Here is a 25,115-nt window from a genome sequence, read left to right on the forward strand (position 1 = left end):
AGACTGAATAGAAGAAATAAATAAAATAATGAAATTTCATGTTTTAGAGCTATATTATAAGGAAGGAGTAAATCTTCGTTATTCGACAAAATCTTTTTTTTAATTTGATTTATTTATTTACATAGTCACTTCACAATATGAGAAGTGTTATAAATAACAGTGAGTACATGCGTCAGTGAGAAGAGTTGTTGAATGAAGGATGGCTTGATACTCTGTCTGCTTAGCCGTAGATGGCCTTGCCGTAGCCCAGGGGGGCGGCGTGGGCGTATGCGGGGGCGGCGTACGCCAGGGGGGCGGCGACCTTGGCGACGGCGGGGCCAACAGCCAGGGGCGTCTTGTGCACGACGGCGTTGAAGCCGTTGACGGGGTCGGCGGTGTACTCGACGGTGCGGCGGGTGCCGTCAGGCTCGGTGAGGCTGTAGCTGCCCTGGACCACGTCTCCTTGACGGCTCTCCTGCTGGTTCTTGGAGTCGCCGGTCAGAGCGTCCTGGATGTCGTAGGCGTAGTTGTAGGACGGGTTGGGGTCGTAGTCGGTGTCGATGGCGGCGACCTTGGCGACGGCAGGGGCGGCGTAGGCCAGGGGGCGGGCAGCGTAGGCGGGGGCGGCGGCGTAAGCCAGGGGGCGGGCGGCGTAGCCCAGAGGGGCGTGCGCGTAGGCGGGGGCGGCGTAGCCCAGGGGGCGGGCGGCGTAGGCGGCGGCCACGGGCGCGCCGGGGGCCACCACGGCGGGGGCTCCCAGGTAGCCGGCGCTGGCGGCGGCCACGAGGGCGGACAGGACGATCAGCTGCAACACAGAAACACACTCATGAAACGTGCAGGCAAGCATGAGTCTTGGGACTTACGACGTCAGAAGCCAATCCGGACATTCGTGGTAAATATATAACAAGTACAGCCCGCGTGTAGTGAAGTGGCTTATAAAGCAAGTCATTTAGGCCAACTATGGAGACTTATATTTTATAAATGTCTTTAAGCTAGATCATTAAACACTTATATGAAGCGCTCAAAATTTTGACTGAACATCATATTTTCGTGGTTTGGCGAGTACATATTAGCACTAATGGAAGAACATAGGAACATAGGAACATGGTTTTATTCATCATGTGGTATAATTTTGTTGTGAATGCCCAACACGCAAATTTTTTTCAAATCTTGTATATGATATGAATCTTTGTAAATAGATGGTATCATCTTAGGTGTGTGATCGAAACTAGTTTAGTATATTTTTAATCCACATCATTTATTGAAATTTAGTCTTTAAAATCAGTTGACTGTTTTGCAGTTGCCCACATTTACCGTACATAGTAGCAACTAGGATTTAGACTGCGCGTGTTTCTAGCATTTGGATATCAAGTAGGCCATTAATCTCTTTGGGTATTTATTTAATATCGGTAATGAAATGTAAATATTGTTCTACTTTGTTTACCTTTTTTAGATATAGAATCAATTTTTTAATATTTCGCGTCACAATTTTTCACGTCGCCATGAACGGTGGTGCGGTGATTTTCACAGATATAATTCAAAAGAGTAGAAACTCTTTTAATTCTCATTAGCTGATTAGTTTAAAAGTAAACGTTGCCCGCTACCAGTTTGAAACAGTAGAAGTCATAATAGTTTTTTGCGTATGTATTTGAGTGAAATTTTGAATCCCCGTTTTGGATAGTCTTACATGTTTTAGTAAATTTATTCTCTAAGTTTTACATTGGTAGTCGTAGAAGAAACATTATCTTCCCCTTTTTTAATGTTTGCATGAATAGTACCTTTTGGTAGCAAAACTGTTGATATTTCCGCGAGTAAATTAATTTTCTGGCTAATAAAAAGGAATAATTTCACCGAACTTACAATTTTTGCTTAGGAAAAAAATTTCAGAAATAATGAGGCCCGCAAATTTCGTTTAGTATATATATTTTTGCATTTAAATATATTATCAATGCAGGACGGACTTATATGGTACATTAAATACCTTTTGTTTTGTTCAGTTTGTGGTAATTTATCACCTTTCAGATTTGACGCTATTACCAAAATGTTCTATAAGTAAAAATTCCGTTTCAAAGCTTTCACTGACTGGCGAACTACTTCAACCGATGAACTGAAGCAGTTCATTTACCACTGTATCAGCAGTGGTGTTATTGGCGCGGGGAGAACGCAACCGTGTGACCAGACATGCACACCTAGGATGGAGCGGTAGCGGAACGCATTTGGCGGGGAAGCGGGAATGCCTCGTGAAAACCATCCAGATACACCGAAAAGCTCCGCCGTGTTTTTCAACGCCCCTGGTTATCTAGTGGCCACATTTACTCGCTCGCCTCTTATCGAGGCGATCCGTGTTCAATTACCAGCGGGGCGAAAACACTTGATTTTTATATTTTCTCGCAAGCGGTGAGCGTTGTTGTGTGCTGGTTGGGTTTCTCAGGGTGCTCCCAATCGTTCCGTCTTTGCATTCCTTCGCTCCACTTCTCATCCGTCTTATCCGTCAACCCGGACCTACATACGGCGTACAGAGCTTCAAAAAAAAAAACTGCCCAAGATATCCGAGTGGGGTCTGTTTACGAGAAGCATTTAATAATGCACTGAGGGCGGACTAGTAGTTCGGTTTCCGTATTTCGTGTTTTAATTGTTATTTTAAGGCACGGAATATCCCATGTAGACATTTATCTGCCATGTGATGTTATGGTAACCGCTCGAATATCATAGTTGGCCTATGCACGACTAGAAGACTGCGCCAGTTCAGAGGCGATACCGCGCTATTGAAGCACCAGCGATGGTCACTAGCACAGTTACACCTCTGATCAGTCGACGCGCATTGGCTGTCGTGGTGGGTCGGCGGAGTGTGTGTGGAGGGGGGAGGTGCCGGGAGGTCCCGGAAGTGGAGGCTCGGACTCACCTTGCAGGCCATGGCTGTAGCTGTGGCGGACACTGACCACAGACGCGCCGCGCCGCGGTATATATAGCCGGCCCGGCTCCGGGTAGGGGGGGGGGGGGAGACTTTTGCAACGGCCGGGGCGGTCTGCTAGGGCCACGCCTCGCCGTCAGAGAGTGCCGCCAAGTCGCCGTCAGCGCCGGGGCCTTTCACGCCGGCCCGCTTGTGAAACACACACCTCCGGCGGCCCCTGCTGGGTCCAGTGGCGTCGTCTTCTGCTCCTTCACATTTCTTCTCACTAATTACTTCCATGCAACTCTCTGCCGGCTTATTTTCTGTTTTATTACAATTTATTGGACATAAGCCATAGCAATTTGGCACTGTTTTGTCACGGGGGAAAATAATAATTCATTAATTATCTGAATAAGCTTTAAATTATACCCACGTATATACTCCTCTGAAATTAGATTAGTGAATTGTAGTCAAAGTGTAAAAAAAAAGAGGAAATATATGTATAATTTAATATTTAATAATATGTTTGTATATTTATATTCGGTGGGGAAATCCCCGACTGTACTGTAAAACCCCGTTCTGTGGGTAACACCCTTTCTAAGGAGAATCCTTTTCCTGTGGGGAAATACCCCTTTGTGGTTAAGTCCTAGTCAGATGAATAGTTCTTTCTGAACTTCAGTTCTTTGATGTTATAACTTTTCTGGTTCAACATGAGTTGGCAGAAAGCGGGATGTTGTAGGGCTTTCATTTGTACATGCTGGGAACCAAAATAACTGATGTAATAAACCCACAGAAAACCAGCTTAGACCAGCTTGTCAGATAAACCAAACGATGAACCTATGGACAACACAACTACGACAGCACAGACTGACACAGTCAAACTTAAATATCAGACAGTACAAGATAAGTTTTCCCGTGTGCTTGAGTATTCATCTTTCGTGCCCAGTCTTGTGTTTTTTTTCTGGGACATACAGTGAAAACCAGCAATGCCTTAAGTCCATAAAAAATGTTTAGTAATCATCTTCCACATTGTAAGAATCGTTCAAAGAACATATATGTACCATTTAAGATCTAAAGCTTCAGCTGCGGAGCTGGCTTATTTAAATTGAAACACTGTGCGTCTGAATAGTGCTTAATGAAACAAATTTCTAAAACCACCACAAAAATTATAGTTGTCTCAAAATAAATTACTTGCGATGATCTGACTTTACACCATTATTTTACAACAATTAGACGTTCTGCAGTGGTTGTAGAACTTTCTTCAACTGAAAATTATCCTGTCGTTCATCTATAATACTTTTTCTGTTATTTTCAACTAACCAGTGGCTCAGCTGAAACTTCAAAGGCTTATACCAGCCTTGGGAAGCAATGGAGAAAATAAGTATTTTTTTTAATGTTTAGAAGTTTTTTTTTTTCGGTATGAACCTGTTGCTGAAGTTTGTCAGTTGAGTTCTGACTTGTGCTGTGTATACGTTGTGCAATACAACTACCCTGATCAGTTTATCAAAGAATGCTTAGTGTATTTTGATTTTCGGTCAAGAAGGTGTTTGAATGTGAAACTAGTAGTCCAACACTGTTGAACCAAATTTGGTAACGTTTCTCTGTATGATATGAAAAGTAACTTATTAACCTAAACTTTTTATGGGAAATGTACCATACTAGTGTAGGAAAGATAACATGAATCAGTGGGAAATATCTTTACCCGCAGTGTCCATTTTATGTTAAGGAAAGATACCATAAAAAATATACACCGTAGTATCTGTCAGTTGGGTCAGGGTTTTGAAGTGAAACATTTTTTTTTGAGAGGGCTGCAACTTACGAGGTATAATTTCTCTAAGGACCCTTGATTTCCTCCCATTTCTTATCCACTGGACCCTCTTAAATGCCCTTTGGGAACCATGTATGGTATACATGACTTGCAACATTTTTTTATTCCTAAAATTATGTTCTACAGTTAATGTAGAGTACGATTATTATTAGCTGAAAATTAATTGTGTAGTAGATATTTGTAAAAATTCACGAAATGATAACTTGTGTTATTTTTCCTTCACCAATATATTAACTTCTGGGATTCGATGGAACACTTAAAACGAAAGTTGAAAAACGATTATCCAGCGTTTTTATGTGCACAATATTTTACTTGTGTTTACGTGAACACGTAAAAATTCCGTGAGTTAGCGGAACACTCAGTAAACATTTTAATTATTACTAATCCTATTATTTTTGTTGAGAATATAATTTGAAGTTGTGTTATTTTTAAAATACTGAGTTAATATCCGTAAATTTACATACTTTTTATAATATTTCAGTAAGCCCTATAGGAATAGACCCGGAAATTTCGTGAATTCGTTTGGCGTCAGGCTAAATTTCAAAGGCTTAATGTTTGCTCCACCAGCGTTAGCTTTCCCATCGGCTGATTTCTAAGCGATAACCTTTTTTGACGTGATAACGTCTTATAAATCGATGAACGCCGGCTGCACGCACGAAAAATTGTCACGTTCCGCCTCAGCCGAGCGTGCAAGAACCGGCCAACCACCGTGTGAGAAAATATTATATAATATAAAACAGGTTATGGCGGGCTTTTTAACTAATTGTTCGTGATTATATTTAAACAATTTATTTAAATTAAATTTGCAAAAACTGTAAATAATATTTGAAAATTAAAAAAGTATGCAATTTTTCATAAATGTTTTCTTATGACGTTATCACGTAAAATATCGTCTGTAAACCGACTTTACAGACAACCCCCCCTAATTTTTGTTTTCTTTAATCGACTCTGCTTGATTCGTTTACATCCGGACGATCGTATAGGGGCGGACCAATCACGAACGCAGTGCAAGAGTATTTGCGACCAAATGAACACTCGAAATTGGCACACTGTTAGAAATTACAGTAAATTAACGGACTTTCCAACGAAGAATTTAACTCCAAACAAACGAAGAGTACTTCGTAATTTAAAAATAACTGAATCTTCTTAAAAATAAAAACTGCTCCTTATTTCGACTTCCGAGTTTTAGATCTTGTTCTAAACAAAGTTAAACACATACTTGGATAAGTTTTTTTTAAATGTTTTGTGGAGATTCATGTACAAAGTGAGTGAACTCAAGAGTTCGTAAATTCACAAAGACGGCCGTAAATTTACGAATGTCCCTGGATAATTTGTGACAGTGTGCCTCTCTACTTGTAGGTGATGCGATGGAAGGGATGTTGAATGACAGAGAGAGAGCAGCGGTTTGCGCAGTGAGGGATGGTTTATTCACAGACTCGGGCTTGTGAGGAGGGGGACGAGGGGGTCAGTAGTGGTAGTCGTTGGAGTACTGGTAGCCGACGTAGCCCGGGGGCGGGCCGGCGGCCGGGGGCGGCAGGCGGGCGTGGGCAGCGTGCGTGGAGGCGGCGGCGGCGGCGGCGGCGGCGGCGGGCTCGTGCCGCACGGAGGCGCGGAAGCCGTGCACGGGGTCGGCCACGTAGTCGACGACGCGGCGCGTGCCGTCGGCCTCCAGCAGGCTGTAGCTGCCGCGCACCACGCCGTGCTCGCGCGCCTCGCTGTGCGTCTTGGAATCGCCCGTCAGCGCGTCCTCCACGCCGTACGAGTAGGAGTAGGCGGGGTGCGGGTCCACTTCCAACTCCTCTGCGTGCTGCGGGGCCGCCGCCGCCATCTGCACCAGCGCCACCAGCAGAGCCGCCACCAGCGCCACCAGCGAGAGAACCTGCGCACATCACCCACCGTCCGTGTGCGCTTATAGGGCAGACGAGCGGTTCTCCTTCCGTATTGCATTTTCGTAGAAGAGTGAAAATTTATAAAATACGCGAAGTAGCTTGGCTTCTGGGTTTTAGCCGTGTCCTTGGCAAATAATTCACCGTCGTTTCGGTCGACATTGCTGTCGCCATCATCAGAGATCAGTTACCTGGGTAACTGCTCCCTGATATTTGCCAAGGACACGGCTACAACCCAGAAGCCAAGCTACTTCAGACAATGGCCGTGAAAGCCTGCGAACATTATTGATAAAATACGTGTTTTTATAAATAATTCTTAAGGAATGAAACACCAAGTACAGATTCTTTAAAGCACTCAACGGACTTGCAGTCATTTTTGGCTGAGTTGAACCACAATGGTTTAAACTAATTTTTTTTATAAAAATGTTTTTTATTAATTTTTTAATATAATGTATTTATATTTTTAAGTCTAATTCCACTCTAATAACAAGAATAGTTCTCATTGATGTTTTTAAATTATCTGAAGAAGTTTTAAATTGTACCCAGGTAAAAAGTCCTCTGAAATTAGATTAGTGAATTGTAGTCAAAGTGTAAAAAAAAAGAGGAAACAGATAATTTAATATTAAATAAATAAATATATTCTGTGGGGAAATATCCGACTGTACTGTAAAACCCCATTCTGTGGGTAACACATATTCTATGGAGAATCCTTTTCCTGTGGGGAAATACCCCTTTGTGGTTAAGTCTTAGATGTGCAGATTTTTCTGAACTTCAGTTCTTTGGTATAACTTTTCTGGTTCAACATGAGTGGCAGAAAACGGGATGTTGTATGGCTTTCATTTGTACATGCTTGGAACCAAAATAACTGACGCAATAAAAAATGCTGGGAACGAAAAAAAAAACCCTGTAGAAACAAAAAAAAAGTTAGTTTTGAAAAAAAATTTCCCAACCCTGCTTTCAGTACCATTATCTTCATTTCTCCGCCTGATAATGCTATGGTTACCTCTATGCACGACGAGAATTCTGCGCGCCAGTTCAGAGGCGACACCGCGCTAGAAGCACCAGCGAGCGTTTCTGACTGGTTGTATGGGCCACGGGGGGATGGCAATGGTTTGATTGTGGCATGCACTAGGCGAGATTATTGTGTGGTCGTTAGCCCTTGACGTCCGAACCCGGTGGGTGGGAATTTATTCACAAGTGATAAACCGCCAACTCGGCCGGTAATCGAAACAGCCAGAAGGTACATCCACTGAACCAACAGGCTAGGCTATACTTGTTCAAATATTTTGTGATGACGAATAAATTAGTTTTTAGTCCCAACAGAACCATTTATGAGCAACCGCAAATTGTTGCTATCGACAGTTGGTTCTCTGACAGAACAGTTGGAACGTTTCGGGAACAGATGTCAGTTCCCGGAACGTTGCAACTGTTTTGTCTTTGGAAGTCTTCTGCGTTCGTCTGTGCCGTCGTCGTGGCGTTGTCCGTAAACTATGTTTAGTTTCTCTGTGTGTCTTGTTATTTATCACTTTCTTGTTCATTTGTGGTTTCTCTGTGACGTACAGTCAGAACCAGCAGTGACGTATGTCCATAATTTTTTTTTTAATACTTAGTGGTCACTAAGTAGGGCCGATATTGTAAAAAAATTTTTTTTGGTGACCACAAAACCTATTTAAGTATAAAAAATGTTTATAATCTCGGACGTCCTGTTCAAACGTGTCTTAAGTAAGCAGCCAATGAAAGTTAACATTCGCCCGAGTATGTCCCAGGTGACATTGCTCGTGTGAAATTGCCCGGTGTTTACCGGTACCCTTCCCCTCCCACGACACACCACAGTCACACAAAAAAAAAAAGAGGTCGCAGTTTGTCGAGTCGCCATAGACTCGCCTCCCAGCAATGGCGATCCGGGTTCGATTCGCGGCGGGGAAGCGGGGAACGCAGCGGACGTTGCTGTGAGCCTGCGGGGGTTTCCTCGGGATGCTCTAAAGACGTCTCTAAAGACACCAGTATCGACGAACTTTAACAATTACGTTATTCATATTATTTTTTTTTTTTTTTTTGCTAAAGGGAAGATAAGTTGATCAACTTTTAGATCATATTGTCTTTAAAATCGTATATATGCTATACTATACATTTTAAAAAAGTAGCGCATGAAGTGATGCGCGGCTGGTACTCACCTTGGTTGCCATGTAGACGAGAGGGTGTTGCTTCGACGTGTGTCCGGGTCCGCCGCCGGACGGCTCCTATATACCCGGGTGCTCCCCGCGGGTGGGGAAACAGCGCGTGTGACGGCGGCTTTGTTGCCGCCCCGGGTTACGTCGTGCTCGTCTCGTTATCGGCGGCTGGGAACCAACCCCGCTCCACATCGCGTCCGGAAGCCACCCTCGTGGGAAACCGCGGCGGCGGCTGTTCAGTTCCGCCCTCCTCCCCCCCCCCCCCCCCGCCCCGGTTCTTCGTTCGTTCGTGAACATAAACACGAGATCATAGAGACCGAAAGACACCATCTTGGTTTCAAACGTTTACACGCTTTAACAGTTTTTATATCTCTTGTCGTTACGGTAAAAAACCCACAGTAAGATATTTTAAAACACCGTAACATAGCGTTACAGTGTGGCAGTCTTTTTTTTTTTCTTTAAGGAGGGCGGAGCAAGTTCTGTAGGTGGTGAAAAATTTAAATTCGACTTTTAAAGTCTATAACGCAATTGCCGCACAACATTCGAACTGAATAGAACTCAAAAGAACCATATTAGCTAGGATTAAGAAAGTGTTTGGATCGCCTGGAGCTCGGTAATACGGATCTGCCGTAATGACGGAGCGAGGTGGCGCCGCGGCCAGACAGTGGACCCACGCTCCTGAGTACCTGGTCTCGAACCCCGGTTCAGTTAGCTTTGATGGACATTTTCCACAGATTTCACCAAAAAAAAAAATTATTGTTTTCATTAATAATAGTTTTACACTTGAAAATTTTCAAACATATTCTCACCTTTGAACGGCAGTACGTGCGCATGTTATAATAGGAGAACTAGCAAAAGAACCTGCGCAGACACCAGTGTCAATTTCTGAAAAATGCTCTTTTGTTTCTTGTAGTACTATAGCTATGAGCTACGAATATATGAATACGTAAACTAGGTAAATATACGATATTTTTATTTATCGAAGTGATTTTTATTAGTTGCGTGATACTTTGACTAATTTCACAGTATTTTCATTTACATAAAATATTATTTATCACGTAAACTCGTCTATTGCATATTTGTTGATTTACAATTTAAAGCAATAAACTGTTTCATGTTGCCACACGCGGATCCGCCATTTTGATAAACTTTGGGTGTAGCATTGGCTCATTGGGTCGTGCAAACTAAACAGCGCACGGATGTGGCCTTGGTGACGTCACAGCTACTCTCGGCTAACGCTAAGAGGTTTCACTGAATTACTTTGGATGCGCAAGCGTGCAAATCACCGCCTGCACCCGACCCAAAACTCACGGGAGAGCACTCCAGGAAAATGTTGGGCTGGTTTCCTTACAATAGACCCATGCCGATTCCTTTCTCAGCATACCTAGATCGTTTCTTATGGGTGTTACCTTATATTGTGACCTCATTGACGTAATGTGAAGACAAACAAAGAAAAAATAACAATAATGCTTTTTGAAGATTATAAAAAAAATAATAATTTTCGGTACAACCTACAGGCGTAGTTAGATTTTGAAGTAGCTACTATTTTCTTCTAGAATATTTGGAAATTCTAGAAAATTATGTTACTTTATGTTCTCCGATATTTCAAAATGATTGATTAAACATTACCTAGTATTATATCCAGCGAAAAATGTTCTATTTTTTTTTTAATATTAATGCATACTTTGCCTACAAGGTAGTTATGATTTTTTTGGGCATTCAAACACAATATTTCATGTATAATAATTTTTTTGGACTAAGGTTTAAGATAATATTTATAATATTTGAAATAACTCTGAATGAATTTTAAATGTGTAGGTATAAAGGAAGTTTGTATTTTTTTTTTAAATTTAAACCACTGTGTGTTTTTTTTCTTCATTGCAGTAATATTTCATCACAACAAATATTGTTTCAGCCAAATGTTACAAATAATGTTTTGGATTTTAAGAATAAGTTATAACAGATTTCATAGAAACGTGGTAAAAGAATTATGATTTTATTTTGTCTTTCGACTCTTGTTATTTCTACCCCTGTCAGTTATGGTAGGTTACATAAAAATTTACATCAGCCATAATTTTAGATAATATTTATAAGTTTAAAAATATGAACGGATTCAATAGCGTACATTATACGGAAGTTATGATTTTTTATTTCAACTGTTGACTTTTTAACTCTTTGCGATGGATTGTCTTATCAAAAATAAATTCTGATCAAAAGTTTTAGATAATATTTAGAATATTTACAATAAATGTTACGGGTTTGATAGTTTATGTGTTCGTTTGTCCTTTAACCCTTTTTTTCCATCCTTTGTAGAAATTGTTGGTTGTATAAAAAAATTGTTTCAGACAAAACTTTAGATAATATTTATCTGATTTACAAGCAATCTGAGCTGATTCGATGGTAATGGAGTTGTGATTTTTTTTGTCCTCCAAAAACTGTTTTTTTTACTGTTTTTTTCTTCCCTTGCAGTTATGGTTGGTCGTATCAAAAACTAATTTTAAAAGGTTTTATGTATATTTCTTTGACAAAATTAATAAAATTCTTACGGATTCGATATGTGCCATATTAAGGAAGTTAGAGCATTTTGTGTTTTTCCAAAAAAACCTCCGTTTCTACCCGTTTGTTCGTTGACCAAGATTTTTCATTACTATATTCTGTGTATCGTTTTGGAAATGATTTGTGCAAAATTATACATATATTTAGGTTTCGCAAATTTCGGTGTTAAAGTGCTCTAATAAACGCGCATTGTTCCTACTGCATTTTTTTTTTTTTTTTTTTCGCCTGCTCGTACTCCAATAACATGTCGGCCATCTCCGTGAATGTTAAGTAAGTATATCCTACCGTGCTGTTTACCAAAGCTGTATTCTCAGCACTGTACTCACTAGCAGTCAACACTGCGCTAATCGCCCAGAGGCAAACTTGTAAACGTACCACAAGTAACCAGGTAATGACTGAAGACCGGACTGTAAATGTCTTGCGTCGGCTCGTCGCCTGCTTCCCCGAGGTTGCGTCTGAACGCCACTGCGCTGCCATCTCCAGTCCTCTCAGCCAGTGGAGTAGTTCCTTGAAGCCTCCACAATCAAATCTGCGAGCTACTGGTCGTGTCTGCAGCTTTGCAGGGTTTCGTTTTCGGATATATGTTCCTCAACAAAAAATTGCTTGTTTTGGCGTTCCTCGCAATTTGTGGACAGTCTTTATGTATGTATGTATATAAATGGCCTATTTGTATCTTGCATGGTCTTTTTTTTTTTTTGAAACAACAGAATATCTCTCACTACTCACGCATTTTCCCCCTTACTGTTTAAATGCATTTTATTTTTCCTTTGTGACTGTTCGAAGGTTAACTAAAAGCAACTGGGCATTTTAGTAAGCACAATCACAAATCCCATCTACGATACTAAAATTAATATACTTTACAACAACCACGTCCCGGATTCTGGGATGTGTCCTCGACCGTTGAAACGAAGGTTGTGCCGTGCTGCAGCCATCTTCAGTGCGGTGATTTAGCTAATGAAGGCATGCCGATACGTCGGGCACCCTATCGTGTAACTGATGCACGCCTGTATCAGGTACTGCAAACGAGTACACTATTCAAGTATCAAGTACTTTAGTATCAGTTTAGAATTCGCCTGGAGCAACACCACGGCCAATGTGCGCAGAACCCGATCGCAGATGACGGTCACTTGGGCGGAGCTTGTGAAAGGGGTGGGAGCGGCACGACGAATAAGGGATAAAGAAGGGAAAGAATGTAGGGGAGGAAGCGCAGGGGAAGGCGTTGAAGGAGAGGCGCAGAGCGAAATTGTTACGAGTCGTTTTGTTTATTGTCCCACATCAAAGTACGCTCAGTGCACAGTGCGTGCTTCTTGCGAAGACTCTAGCTAGTACGCTAATAGCGATACAAGACCAAGGACACTGGTTCTAGATCCATCATCCTTAGGTGATAGATATGTGGATCTACGATCTCGGGAGCTAAGCTAAAACACCGTCTCGTTCAATAATAAAAATAACGAAATTTTAATATTAAAAAGTACATTAATAAAATATATAATATTTATAAGATATGTGGATCTACGATCTAGGGAGCAAAGCTAAAACACCGTCTCGTTCAATAATAAAAATAATGAAATTTTAATATAAAAAAGTACATTAATAAAATATATATTTATATTTGTGCACCTAACAGCTATGAAAATGCAAATAAATTCTCAGTTGTCCCTAATAACAGATGTAATCAACATATGGACTTTCTTTTTTCGAAAACAATTAGTAACTAGTGTTTTCATACATTAAAAGATTACGATTTTATCAAAAATTAAAAATATAAAAAACAGATAGGTACATTAGTGAGCATACTATATCAATAGACATTTGAGTTACATCAGGCAGATAGCAGTGCCAATATCGATAAAAAAACAAACACTTTGCAAGTTCAGTCACTATTTAACAAATAAGTATTGCATTATTTTCTTAACTTACATGTTTAGTGTTCGGGAACATCGGTCAGACACAATAATTCCAGTTTTTGAGAACAATCGTTCACAAGGAACAGAGGTAGCAACTGTAGCAAACTTCTCTAGGACTACTCTCTTGAGATGTGGGTAGTTGTACGAGTGTCGAACATCGCTCCTACTTCTGGACAGTGATAGTGATGTTAAACTATCTTGATTCTGATCAGGTAACTATACAGTTCGATGTTTACGTTTCAAATGTTTCTTCAGATTAGTCGATGATGATTTATAACTCAGTTTTTGTTTACACAAATTACACTTAGCAAACTTATTATTTTCCGTGAAAAAATTCCACACAAATTAAGTCTTTTTCCTGCACTTATCCATTCCTTATTTCACTATAAAGATACTACTAACTACAAAGCATGCCAGCCCGCAACACGGCCAGGACGAACTGCAGTGAATGTTGAACTGATTGATACTGGCTGTATTAGGCGGGCATGAGCGTAACAGAGGTAGAGAATTACCAGGCGTGATACATAATGTATCAGATTCTCCTTACGGCCGCGCGGTCTGCGTACGCGAAGTTTTTTTTTTTTTTTTTTTTTACTGTTGGAGAGAAGTATGAACAGGGAGGGGAGGTTGGAAGAGAGTGAGAAATACTCCTTTAACGTCGGAAAGGGGGGAATGAAGTAAGACGAGGAGAAGGGGGGGGAGGCTGTAGATTACGAAAGGCGTGGAAAGAGAACACCGATACCTTTTTACGCTGGTGATGACGGCACGGACTACAGATGTGGTCTTAACGCAGAAGCCAAGAAGTAGCGACTGGCTATGACAGTCTACTATCTAGCTATATGTAATTTGCAATTTTACAATTTAAAGAACATGTTACCTATGTTGTTTGATTAAAATTTATTCAGTCCCCTTTTGGTGTGGCGGACCGCCATGCAATCCTTGGTAGGACTTAAGACTCGGACTATTTTGATTTTGAATTTTTCACGTCATTAATACCATTAGAGAACTATTTTTTTACATTTTTGACACGAATCCTCCCTTGAATTTGATGTTCAGTCCAAATATGTTAAACACATATTCATTAAGTGAAATATAGTGGGTGTAAACAGTAGCGTGATAATAATTAAGAATCGGTTGCGCGGCTTTTTACTCTTCCAAGTATCTGTTGAAAATATCATTAAAAAATAGCAAATATAAGATAGGAACATCTCTTAAATAATAGTAACGAAGAGAAAATGAAACAAAATAACATTAACTGTGTGACCGAGCCTTAACTGGCCTCTGAATTCGGTTTAGTTTCTTCGTACACCGCTTGGCAATGCCTGACACAGCTCTTGAACCGCGAGCTTACGTCATCAATCACCAGGACGACAGTAAAATATGTGATGCAGTGAAAGCCCGAACATCAGTTATGGACAGAGGTGCAAATCGGTAGGGTTCGCAAAAGGGGCCCGCGGAAATTTCCCGGTTTGCGTTGGCTGGGGGGGGGGGGGGGGGAGGGAGTGGGCCCGCAGCCGGAGAGTTTTGCGTGTGGGGTTAACCGACACGTCATCTCTGGATTCGGTGCTTGTATGTTGTATGATTCCCTTTTGTTGGCTTATATGCATGCAATAAGCAGAAAACTTTAAAATTGAAGAAATAAATAGTTTCGAAATCCAACCCGTTTCAAAGTCTTGCTTTTGCAAATGCAGGTACTCCCCTACCCTTTTGTTAATTCCAGGGTTGCCCCCCCCCTCCCCGGAGCTACACCCAGGGTTGTGTGTATTAATGAGTAGTCTAAACCGTGCTTGTTCATATGTCACTCTCAGACCACCGGGTTTTTGGTGTATCATGCAAATTGAGTGTATCAGCCATGGACGAAACAATCCGAAAACAATTATTTTAGAAATGAGTTCAGATGCTGATCCATGGAGTTAGAAATCGTCAGGAAATGGCCTTATGTGACGAAGTTTAAGTCTTTTTACCTCACCATCGCCATGTTGCAACATGTCAAAAACATTGCAGGAATGTTGCTTGGTCAATGCTGATGGTAAATTATAAGTTTGAATTAGAATCTCCGTCGTTGCTCTCAGTTTCTCCCATAAAATATAGTGCTGTTTCCACAATGCGAACAACACTCTTGATTCAATGTTTTGGGTGTCCCGCAAACATGGCGCTGACTATCAGCTGGAGTAAATGCGGCTTCATGCCGTATCCATGCAGTTCTGCATACGAGGCCCCTCTTTGGGCCACATATTTGCTGCTACCTTTATCTCGTGTTCTCGTTTAGCTTTGCCACTACGTGTTTTATGGCAACTACATCAAATAGAAATTACACAACCAAAAACATGTTTAAACGATATAAATCTGTATTAGGAATTACAGTTAATTGACTTCTTGTTTAGTTAAGATTAGTCATTGCAATTTAGTTAAATACATTTACAGCATCATTGTACACCATGTTTGCCGGCTGGAAAATTTTGGTTTTCGAGAATCAGCACTGTAATTTTGTTTTGTCATCAAAGTTGTTCTGCGAAATCTGATTCAGTAAGTAATGGCTGATTGCATTTTATAATTTGTTGGAAATCATTGGTTGTTAGTGTTAGTGAAAAGATAGGAAATCATTGGTTGTTAGTGTTAGTGAAAATATATGCTGAATGCTAGAGCACAAGCTAATGATCAAAAATCTTTCCAACCCACTTTTGGGGTCCACATGCAAGAAGCGCTGTACTAACTTTCGCTTGTTTTTAAACATAGCGAATGTATCAGTGCCTTCGATACAGCAAACACAACCTGTATTTACAGAAACTGGTCTGTTATAGTGGAATACAGTGTTAATTGGTCAATCGGCGCTGCTTTTCCCGAGTATGTTTATGATTTCCTGGAGAACTAAACGTCTCGGCCTGATTTTACAACTTTTGTCATGTAGCTCTGTCTTGTATAACCATATTGATCGGATAAATATTTAGTTTAAACTTACTTAAATCAACTGTTGGTGATGTCCTTTCCTACCATAAATCATCTCCGTACCATGTCCAAAGTACCATCACTCTTGTCAAGTATTAAATACTCATAGACCAAGTTGCTGGCGTATTGGCCCTGCAGCTTAAACCTCGTGGAACCAAGTTGGAACTGTGATCTATCTTATAAAACACTACACATTGTTGTAAGAATGCATATATTCGTTTAGTGGCAGATGAGAACCAAGATAATGAACAGCTACCATCTCCATTGTGTGAACCTAGTAGTCACCATGGCGAACCAGCACTTTTACATGGCGCGTACCTCCTTTGAGGACTAGGACTTAAATGTTAGTTTGCGTATTATTTAATTAAATATTTTTCATCAAAAATTAAGCTGTTCATGTACACTATCATTCAGCATTAATTCAGGCAATGCCATTTCAGTATTGTTACAGGAAATGTGTCTTAAAATTAAGTTATATTGTGAATATTTCAGCCAAAAGATTTAAAAAAAAATGTTCTTACTGAGTCCATCAGCTGTCAATTTTTTTATCTTAATATTTTCTAAAGACCTTTAAAATATGTAGGTTTTTAAAATTTTCTTTTAATATGTCGACGCATTCTTGCAACTGTGTATTGTTTCTAAACATGTTTCAGCCTTGCATTGTGTTAGTCGCTTAAATATATTTTTTTTTAGGTTGTACACATTTCCATTTCATAAGAATTCTTAGCCATAATAATAAACTTTTTTTATGAATAACATGTTTATTTATAAATGTATATAAAGCGTATGTAATAAGGACAATGCATTGACGTATTGAACATGCACACACAGTGGCATCTAATAATGTCGTGCTAGAAAGTAGCTCGTGGGTGGCTAGTAGTGCTTATAGGCGATAGCTGGGGTGGCGTGCGTGCCGTACGCGACCTTGGCGTAGCCGGGGCCGACCGGGGCGGCGTAGGCGAGAGGCGCGTGGACCTTGGCTACGGCGGGGGCGGCGTAGGCGGCGTAGGCAGCGGGGGCGGCGTAGGCACCATGGGCGGCGTAGGCAGCGGGAGCGGCGTAGGCACCATGGGCGGCGTACGCAGCGGGTGCGGCGTAGGCGACAGGTGCGGCGACCTTGGCGTAGGCAGGGGCGGCGTAGGCAGCGGGGGCGGCGTAGGCACCATGGGCGGCGTACGCAGCGGGAGCGGCGTAGGCGACAGGCGCGTGGATCTTGGCTACGGCGGGGGCGGCGTAGGCAGCGTAGGCGGCTGGGGCGGCGACCTTGTCGTAGGCGGGGGCGGCGTAGCCGACGGGGGCGGCCACCTTGGCGACGGCGTGGCCAGCCGGCTCCTTGTGCACGACGGCGTTGAAGCCGTTGACGGGGTCGGCGGTGTAGTCGACGGTGCGGCGGGTGCCGTCGGACTCTACGAGGCTGTAGCTGCCCTGGACTACGTCTCCGTCGCGGGACTCGTGCTGGGACTTGAAGTCGCCGGTCAGCGCGTCCTGGATGTCGTAGGCGTAGCTGTACTGGGGATGAGGGTCGAAGTCGGTGTCGACGGCGACGGGGGCGGCGACCTTGGCCACGGCGGGGGCGGCGTAGGCGACGGGGGCGTGGGCGTACGTGGCGACGGGGGCGTGGGCGTACGTGGCGACGGCGGGAGCGCCGATGACGCCGGCCCTAGCCACGGCCACGACGGCGGCGAACACGAAAATCTGCAAACAGAGACGCAAGTTCCTTTCACATCTATTTGGAGATGAAGACTTTTGTAACACAAAACACCCATGTTTTTTACGGTGTTTTTTAGTGTACCAATATGCGATAAAAGTATTTAGATTAAAAATAACTGAAAATTTTTGCATTAGAATAACTGATAGTGTGATAATTACGTCAGTGTTCTTAGACACAGATTTTTTGGAGTTCTAAATAAATTTATTTGGTTGCAGATATATTTTCTTAAACATCAGCATCGTAACTTTTTAGTAAATAGTAAATTCTTTGTGCAGCGAATTTTAAAAAAGATTAATTAATAAACCCATTATGATTTGTTTTATAAAACAAGGAGTATGGAGGAGCGAAATCATGATCAGATTTGCCTTGCCTTAAGATTTTTAATATTCAATAAGTCGTATATTTCTGGCAATTTTTATGTTTTCTTTTTATATCAAAAGAAACTGACAGAATTAACTAATTGTTTTAAGTATCAGTTTTTCAGTATTTGTATGCAGAAGATGATTGCTACAGATTACTTTATCTTATGACATCTTGTAGGAATAGTGACTTTTGATTAGTTATATTCTTGTGAAAAACTAAAGAAGGCCTTTCGTCTTTAATGCTCAACAGTGCTAGTTTTTTTTTTTTACTTAATATCACATGCCCTCTGTGCGGGAATGTTCATGTAAACACCTAAGGAAATAATAATAGTACTATAAATTGATGCATGAACTTTCTAGTGTCCATATCCTAAAAATTATAAACCCCTTTAATTATTATACGTATTTCCTAATATGGCCAGTATATTAATGTCAGAAGATACCTAGTAACGTATATATGTCCTAAATGCCATTTTAATGTGTGTTGAGACATTCGTGGCAGGTGACGGTTTTTATATAAACCTTATAACAGTATTTCAAAAATATTTTAAGTTTTTTTTATTTATTGTTCGTTTCGAGAGTAAGCTGCGAAATATGAGTTTTTGTGCCCTACTGTGCAGTACGCCATCGGGTTGCTCTTACTCATGCTGTAAGCCAGCATGTCGAGGGTGCTTATCCACTAGGCAAGGTAGTAGTGTTCAAGCTGCATTTTAAGTGCAAAGCAACACATTATGTTTGTTTACTAACCACGGACAACCACATGAGTTTTTTCACCAACACTAGTCCTCACAATGTTAACAATTTTCACCTTCAATTTACGACGAAACCCTATTACAAATTATCTGCGTCAATTTAAGGCCCCTTCCCGTCCCAATAGGCCGTCATCGGCTTAACTGTAAAACTCGTAGTAGATATCGCTTCACTCAGTAGTAAAAATTAAACGGTCAGCTAATGAAATCTAAGTATGTACTGAAAACAATGTTAACTTTTTCAGTGACCTAATCTTACAATGAGTCTTAAATGCTATTTGTCAATTCCACTGCCCTATACTTTGAATCATAATGCATTCACCTGATTTATTTGTCAACGGGAAATGTTCAAGGTCTTAAAACTTATTATTTCATTGGTTGAAATCAATGATTCATATATAGCAGTTCTTATCATTGAAATTGCACTTGAGGGTGGGGGATGATTTTTTTTTTCGTCCCTGCCGTCTCGGACATTTGGCTATTGTTTTTCAGACAATGTAATTCCGACATCTGAAGGCTTTCTGGCGTTTTGAATCTATATCGCTGTCGAATGTGTATTTTGGAGGCTGCTTTTTCGTTGGTACTGCTCTCTACGTCGTATACATCCGTCATAATGTTAGATACATGAATAAACAGTCATATCTGTCCAATAAAATAACCAATAGTAAGGTAAAGGCACCTATTATGGGACCCCTTTTAAATAAAATTCATATATTTTTATTAAGTGAACATAAATTAACATTTAACGTATGATAAATTACTTGATATGTTTAACTATAAAATGCAATACATACATATTGTTTAAAAATAATAAATTTATGTCCTCTGCAAAAAACGGATGACACTGCACTTTTCCAAAGGAAAAAAAAGGGTTCCTAATATGGGACACATTATTTCTTTATCCTCTTTTGGCAATGAGGACACACAAAGTGACTGTCAGTGGCACCACAATGTTCATGAGCCCAACGACAGCAGACAGTACACTGTATCCACTGTTCGCCATGTTTGTCATCTGAAAATATGCATCCACAGAAGAGGCATTCAGCATAGTTGTCTTCTTCACCAGAGCTATCTGATAAGATGTCGAAATCATCATCCGACTCGTCGCTGCTGGATTGTTCCATTAATCTTCTTGTACAACATCGTGATCTTGACTTTTGTGTGTTGGCAGAAGGTTTTTGTCAGGGTTTTATGACATTTCCCTGCAGCTTCTTTTTTTTATTTTTTGCTGTTGTAGCTCTTTCCAAACTCTTCAGGAGATCGGATTTGTAAGGCGATGAGGTTATTACAGATGCTTTGCCACATCTTCGGCTTTATAAATTTGCTGAAAGACTAGGAATTGGCTTAATGTCTTTAGGAGAGATAGGTGTGATGTCCATTGTTTGAGCAGGACTAGCATCAGAAGGCCCTGTGCCAAAAAAATGTGGGTGATCCATAGGCAGAACAGGGTGAGAATTAGATGGTCCTGCACCAGTTTATGTGTCATTCGAAGTGGCGATGATAGTTGCACTGGTATGAACATATCTATCAGGAATTTCGTGACAACTGTGAATTACAAAGTCACAATCACGAAACCCATCACTGTTGAATGGGTAAAATCCTGTTTAGCGGAATGCATTGACTGCTATTTCCATTGTTGCAGCTCGTTGATATGCTGCACTGAACAACTTTGCAACCAAGAGTGGTGTTACAATACGGTAAGGGTTGTTTCTTAAAGAAGCCTGTATTTCTGAGGCATAATAGGTTTTCAGTGGTTTCATGAAGCCTACATCCAGTGGCTGAATTTTGTGTGAACTGTGAGGAGGGATACAAAAGATTGATACGTGGTTCTCTCTAGCCAATCGTATCACATCAACATTTCTGGTGTGTGAGTAGTGGCCATCGAGAATAAGAACAGGGTCTTCAAGTGGTGGCTTTGTATATTCAAAAAATGATCAAACCACTTTGTGAACAAATCCCCCTGAATCCATCCAGAAGGGTGGCATCCCCAAATATAACCAGCTGGTGCCCCATCCATGAGTTCTATTTTCATATTATTCCTTGGCCACACTATCAATGGAGGGACAAAAGAACCAACTGCATTCATGCAAGTAACGACTGTTATGAGTGACCCTCTCTCAGCTGATGTCAGTGCAGCTACTTCTCGTTTTCCTTTCAGGGATATTACCTTCTCAGCTCTGTGCTGTACCACAGTTACCCCAGTCTCGTCAACATTGTACAACCTGTGAGGACGGCCTTTAATTTTGTCAAATTCAGTTACATAGAGCTCAAAAAATGTTTTCACATTTTCAGGACTGAAACCTTTTACTCTGGCGTGAAAAATGCCTTGGGGAACTCTTAATGACAACTGTGGATGACGCTTTAAGAAAGACCCCATTCACTTCTTACCAGCTGATTTATTTTTTCTGAGAATGGGTGTTTGATACCATTAGCAATGGCTAGTTGGAAGGCCATCCTTTTAATATCACATTTCCTCAACCCATAAAACCTTTTATCCATCTCAATGCAGTACGGTACGAGTTCATTTTCTAGTTTACAACTTAATGTAGGCCTTCTTCCTAATGGCACATTTACCAAATCATCAGTACGCAATTCAGTATTTTTCATATACCTTTCCGCTGTGCTTTTTGGTACCCCAAAATGTTTCGCTGCTGACTTGTAACCCATAGTACCTGTTTGTACAGCTTTGACAGCTAGGATCATCTGCTCCTTGTCCATTTCTTCCTTTTCGGATTTCGGCTAGGATCCCTCTAAAAGCAAAACATTAATATGAAAGGTAATAATAAAGTTAAATTCAATGTCATTTTAAGCAAAGAAAACTGTTAATCTATGCCTATGAATTAATATCCTAAGTCCAGCATTACTTATGAAATATGTCATTACAGTTTGTTAATAAAGAGAATTATATTGCTATACATTAGATATGAAGCAATTTAATTACATTATAACATAATAAATCATCATTCTGTTGTAACAAGGCGATAGTTAAATGATACTCTCATGTTTAAATGCATAACACTTTATTTAGCAGGAAGCTCTTAATATGAGACCCGGTTCCTAATATGAGATAGTATCCCATAAAAGGGTACTCTGTAGGTCTCATAATAGGAGCCATCAATACGCAACAAAAGTCTTTGTGTTGCAGATACAAAAAGTGCACGAAACACAATCTCACTAGCATGCACATAACCACTCATCTATATAGCAATCAGCATGTATGAATGTTATAACAAGTAACCTTACCTTGATTTATATGTAAGCCGTTTCTGTTATCTCGGTGGAAAACTCGATAGCTCGTAAAACACAAAATCGGTAACCACGCTTGTCTGCACATTCGCTCGCTAATGAAAACAATACACACGCAATAAAACGTTCCCTACACCGAGTTAGTGTATTGTCCGCTAGAGTTGAGGAGCTCCCGGCTGAGAAAGTGTAGGGTCTCATATTAGGAAAGGTCTCATAATAGGTGCTTTTACCTTAATCTCTCTCGTATCGGCAGTTTAGATTCTGCTGAAGACAGGATAACTGTAGTAATTCCCCCGAAATCACTTACGTCAATTTCATAGTTACCCGGCTGTTGAATAACATAAATCTACACTTTTAAAAATGACCACTATTAATTTATGAAGAAATTACAAATTATGCAGGGATCTTTGCAATTGTACTGCTTTCTTCGTAAATTTACGGACTTAAGAGTTAATTTACTTCGAACATTAATCCAAAAGAATACTCTTGGTATATAAACAAAACTTATAAAACGTGTTTAAGTCCGCGGTAGGAACTCTCTTATTTTGTCAATGTATGTAGTTTACGTTTGTTCAGAACGAAACCTAAAACTCGGAAGTCGAAATCGGACGATTTTATACGAAAATTCAGTTATTTGAAATAACGAAGAACTCTTCGTTTCTTTTAGTTAAATTCTTAGTGGAAAATTCTGTAAATTTATAGTAATTTTTAACGTGTGACCGGCGAAAACACGACAGCATCACGTCCACGAGAAAACAAAAATATAATATAATGCAAGGAGAGACCGCAGATTGCAGACGACACGTGACGGCTATTCCTCTCGCTACCTTCCACGTGCTACCTTCGCCGGCTTCCCTCACCGATGTCGCGATGGTCGAAGGTCTTTCTCCTGGACCACCATATTCGTCGGCCGACATTGAAATGACTCGCACACTTCTCCTCTCCAAAATCCTGCACCCGGCATCGATCACCCGGTCGTCTGGTGAGTGAGGAGTAGGCGTCATCGCAGCTGCCTGGTCGGGCGCACCAGCTCTGAAAGACCTGGCTAGTCGGTAGCACCAGCTCGACTTGTCGGGAGCACCAGCTCTTTAAGACCTGCCTGGTCGGGCGCACCAGCTCTGAAAGACCTGGCTAGTCGGTAGCACCAGCTCGACTTGTCGGGAGCACCAGCTCTTTAAGACCTGCCTGGTCGGGCGCACCAGCTCTGAAAGACCTGGCTAGTCGGTAGCACCAGCTCTTTAAGACGTGACTGGTCGGGAGCACCATCTCTTTAAGACCTGCCTGGTCGGACGCACCAGCTCTGAAAGACCTGCCTGGTCGGGCGCACCAGCTCTGAAAGACCTGGCTAGTCGGTAGCACCAGCTCTTTAAGACGTGACTGGTCGGGAGCACCATCTCTTTAAGACCTGCCTGGTCGGGCGCACCAGCTCTGAAAGACCGCACGCCTCATCGGGCGCACCAACTCTGAAAGACCGCACCTCTTCGTCGCTTCTGCGCGCCAGGCGTCGAACTGGCATGCAGTCTTTGCATCGGCAATGCGCCGCTTTGGGACTTTAAGCGTTAATCTATCATTTTATACTATAGTATTAAAGATAATGGCTCCCTGCACTTCCCCATACCATTTACAATTTTTTTTTTGTCATTTGTCCGTGAAAACACCCGTTTAAGGATTTTCCGCCGTCCATAAAATATACGTTAAAGACGGAACCATAAAACGAAACTTGTATATAGGAGTGCAATGGCTCTCAAATACTATTCGCAGTCGGACACTTTGTATGAATGTTGAACTGTTTGTAAATGGCGCGTTAACACCCGGATATCTGGACGCCGTTTGACGGCCTAGCCTGGTGGCCACGTTAATTATGCCACGGACCTAATCCCAGCCTACTTCCCCCAGCCTGGTCACGATGTCTCGCGGACCGGAAACGTTCATGATGTAGTTCCACGATTTATCATCAACTGCAAGATGGAGGGCAGGACTCGCAGCTACTCTGGCCCATCTGGTTAGCCGGGTTGGTACCACGGTTGCCCTCACTTAATATTTTTTTTTTTTTTTGCAAACGGACCAAAAATATTCACGTTAAATTACATATAATTGTAAATATGACTTTAACATGAAAACAATTGTATCAGTACAAATTAGTGTTTGCAGTAATACTGGGTTCGGATTCTTACCCCGGAAATTATGTTTTTCGTTGTCCCAGTACCTCCGATAGTTAAAATGATTGGTAAACCGTTCCCTGAATGGCTTTCCGGTTTTAACTGCGCACATTAATAAGCCTTAATATTCTGTGGAAAACCCGCGGGGTGAAAAACGATTCACGTCCACCCGGCCGTTTACTTATCCGCGGATTTGTAGGTGGGTGTTTTGATTTGACGTTTCCGATCGATGAGGTCGCGAAGTTGCGGACGAATACTTGGTGGAACGAACCGGCCACGTCCTGTCCTGACAGGCGAAGTCAGGACTCGAACCAGGGTCGTTGTCCGCCGCAGCTGGAGGCCTGCCCCCGGCGGTCGGCACTCACCTGGAGGGCCATGTCGCTGTCCGGTCTGCTCGTCCGACTGCTGGATGGAGGTGGAGATTGTGTGTGCCTGTCCCGAGCCGGCCGCGCGCCGTATATATACCCGCGCCGGCGGGTGATGTAAGGAGATCCCCGACGGCGGTCCCTTCCATCCGCGGCCATTGTGCCCCGTGCGCAGCCAGCCCCCGCGGGTGTCCGCGCGCGTCTTACGTCACTCCGCGGCCGCCCTCCGTCGCCACACGTGTCATTGTCAAATTAAGGTCGCCCCCCTCCTCTTTGCTCCCGGAGAAAGTCCCAGCTCCAGGAATCGCCCCGCCGATTTTTCTGTTCCCGTCTAGTCACCCCCCTCCCCCCTTCCCACAA

The 25,115-nt window shown here is 41.8% G+C and overlaps 2 protein-coding genes across 4 annotated transcripts in view; one reads left to right on the forward strand and one right to left on the reverse strand.

Annotated features, from left to right (window-relative positions):
• LOC134537554 (neurobeachin-like protein 1) overlaps nt 1-25,115 on the forward strand; it is a 611,081-nt gene that overhangs the window by 245,696 nt on the left and 340,270 nt on the right. The window lies entirely within an intron of this gene.
• Nucleotides 16,905-24,818, reverse strand: LOC134537558 (cuticle protein 21-like). The gene is made up of 2 exons (XM_063378124.1): nt 24,756-24,818; nt 16,905-17,858 (listed from the first exon to the last, which is right to left on the reverse strand). Exons 1-2 carry the CDS (start codon nt 24,765-24,767, stop codon nt 17,037-17,039), a joined length of 834 nt encoding a protein of 277 aa, XP_063234194.1. The 5' UTR covers nt 24,768-24,818; the 3' UTR covers nt 16,905-17,036.

The sequence above is a fragment of the Bacillus rossius genome, chromosome 12 (assembly GCF_032445375.1).
Source record: "Bacillus rossius redtenbacheri isolate Brsri chromosome 12, Brsri_v3, whole genome shotgun sequence".
NCBI classification, from domain to species: domain Eukaryota; kingdom Metazoa; phylum Arthropoda; class Insecta; order Phasmatodea; family Bacillidae; genus Bacillus; species Bacillus rossius.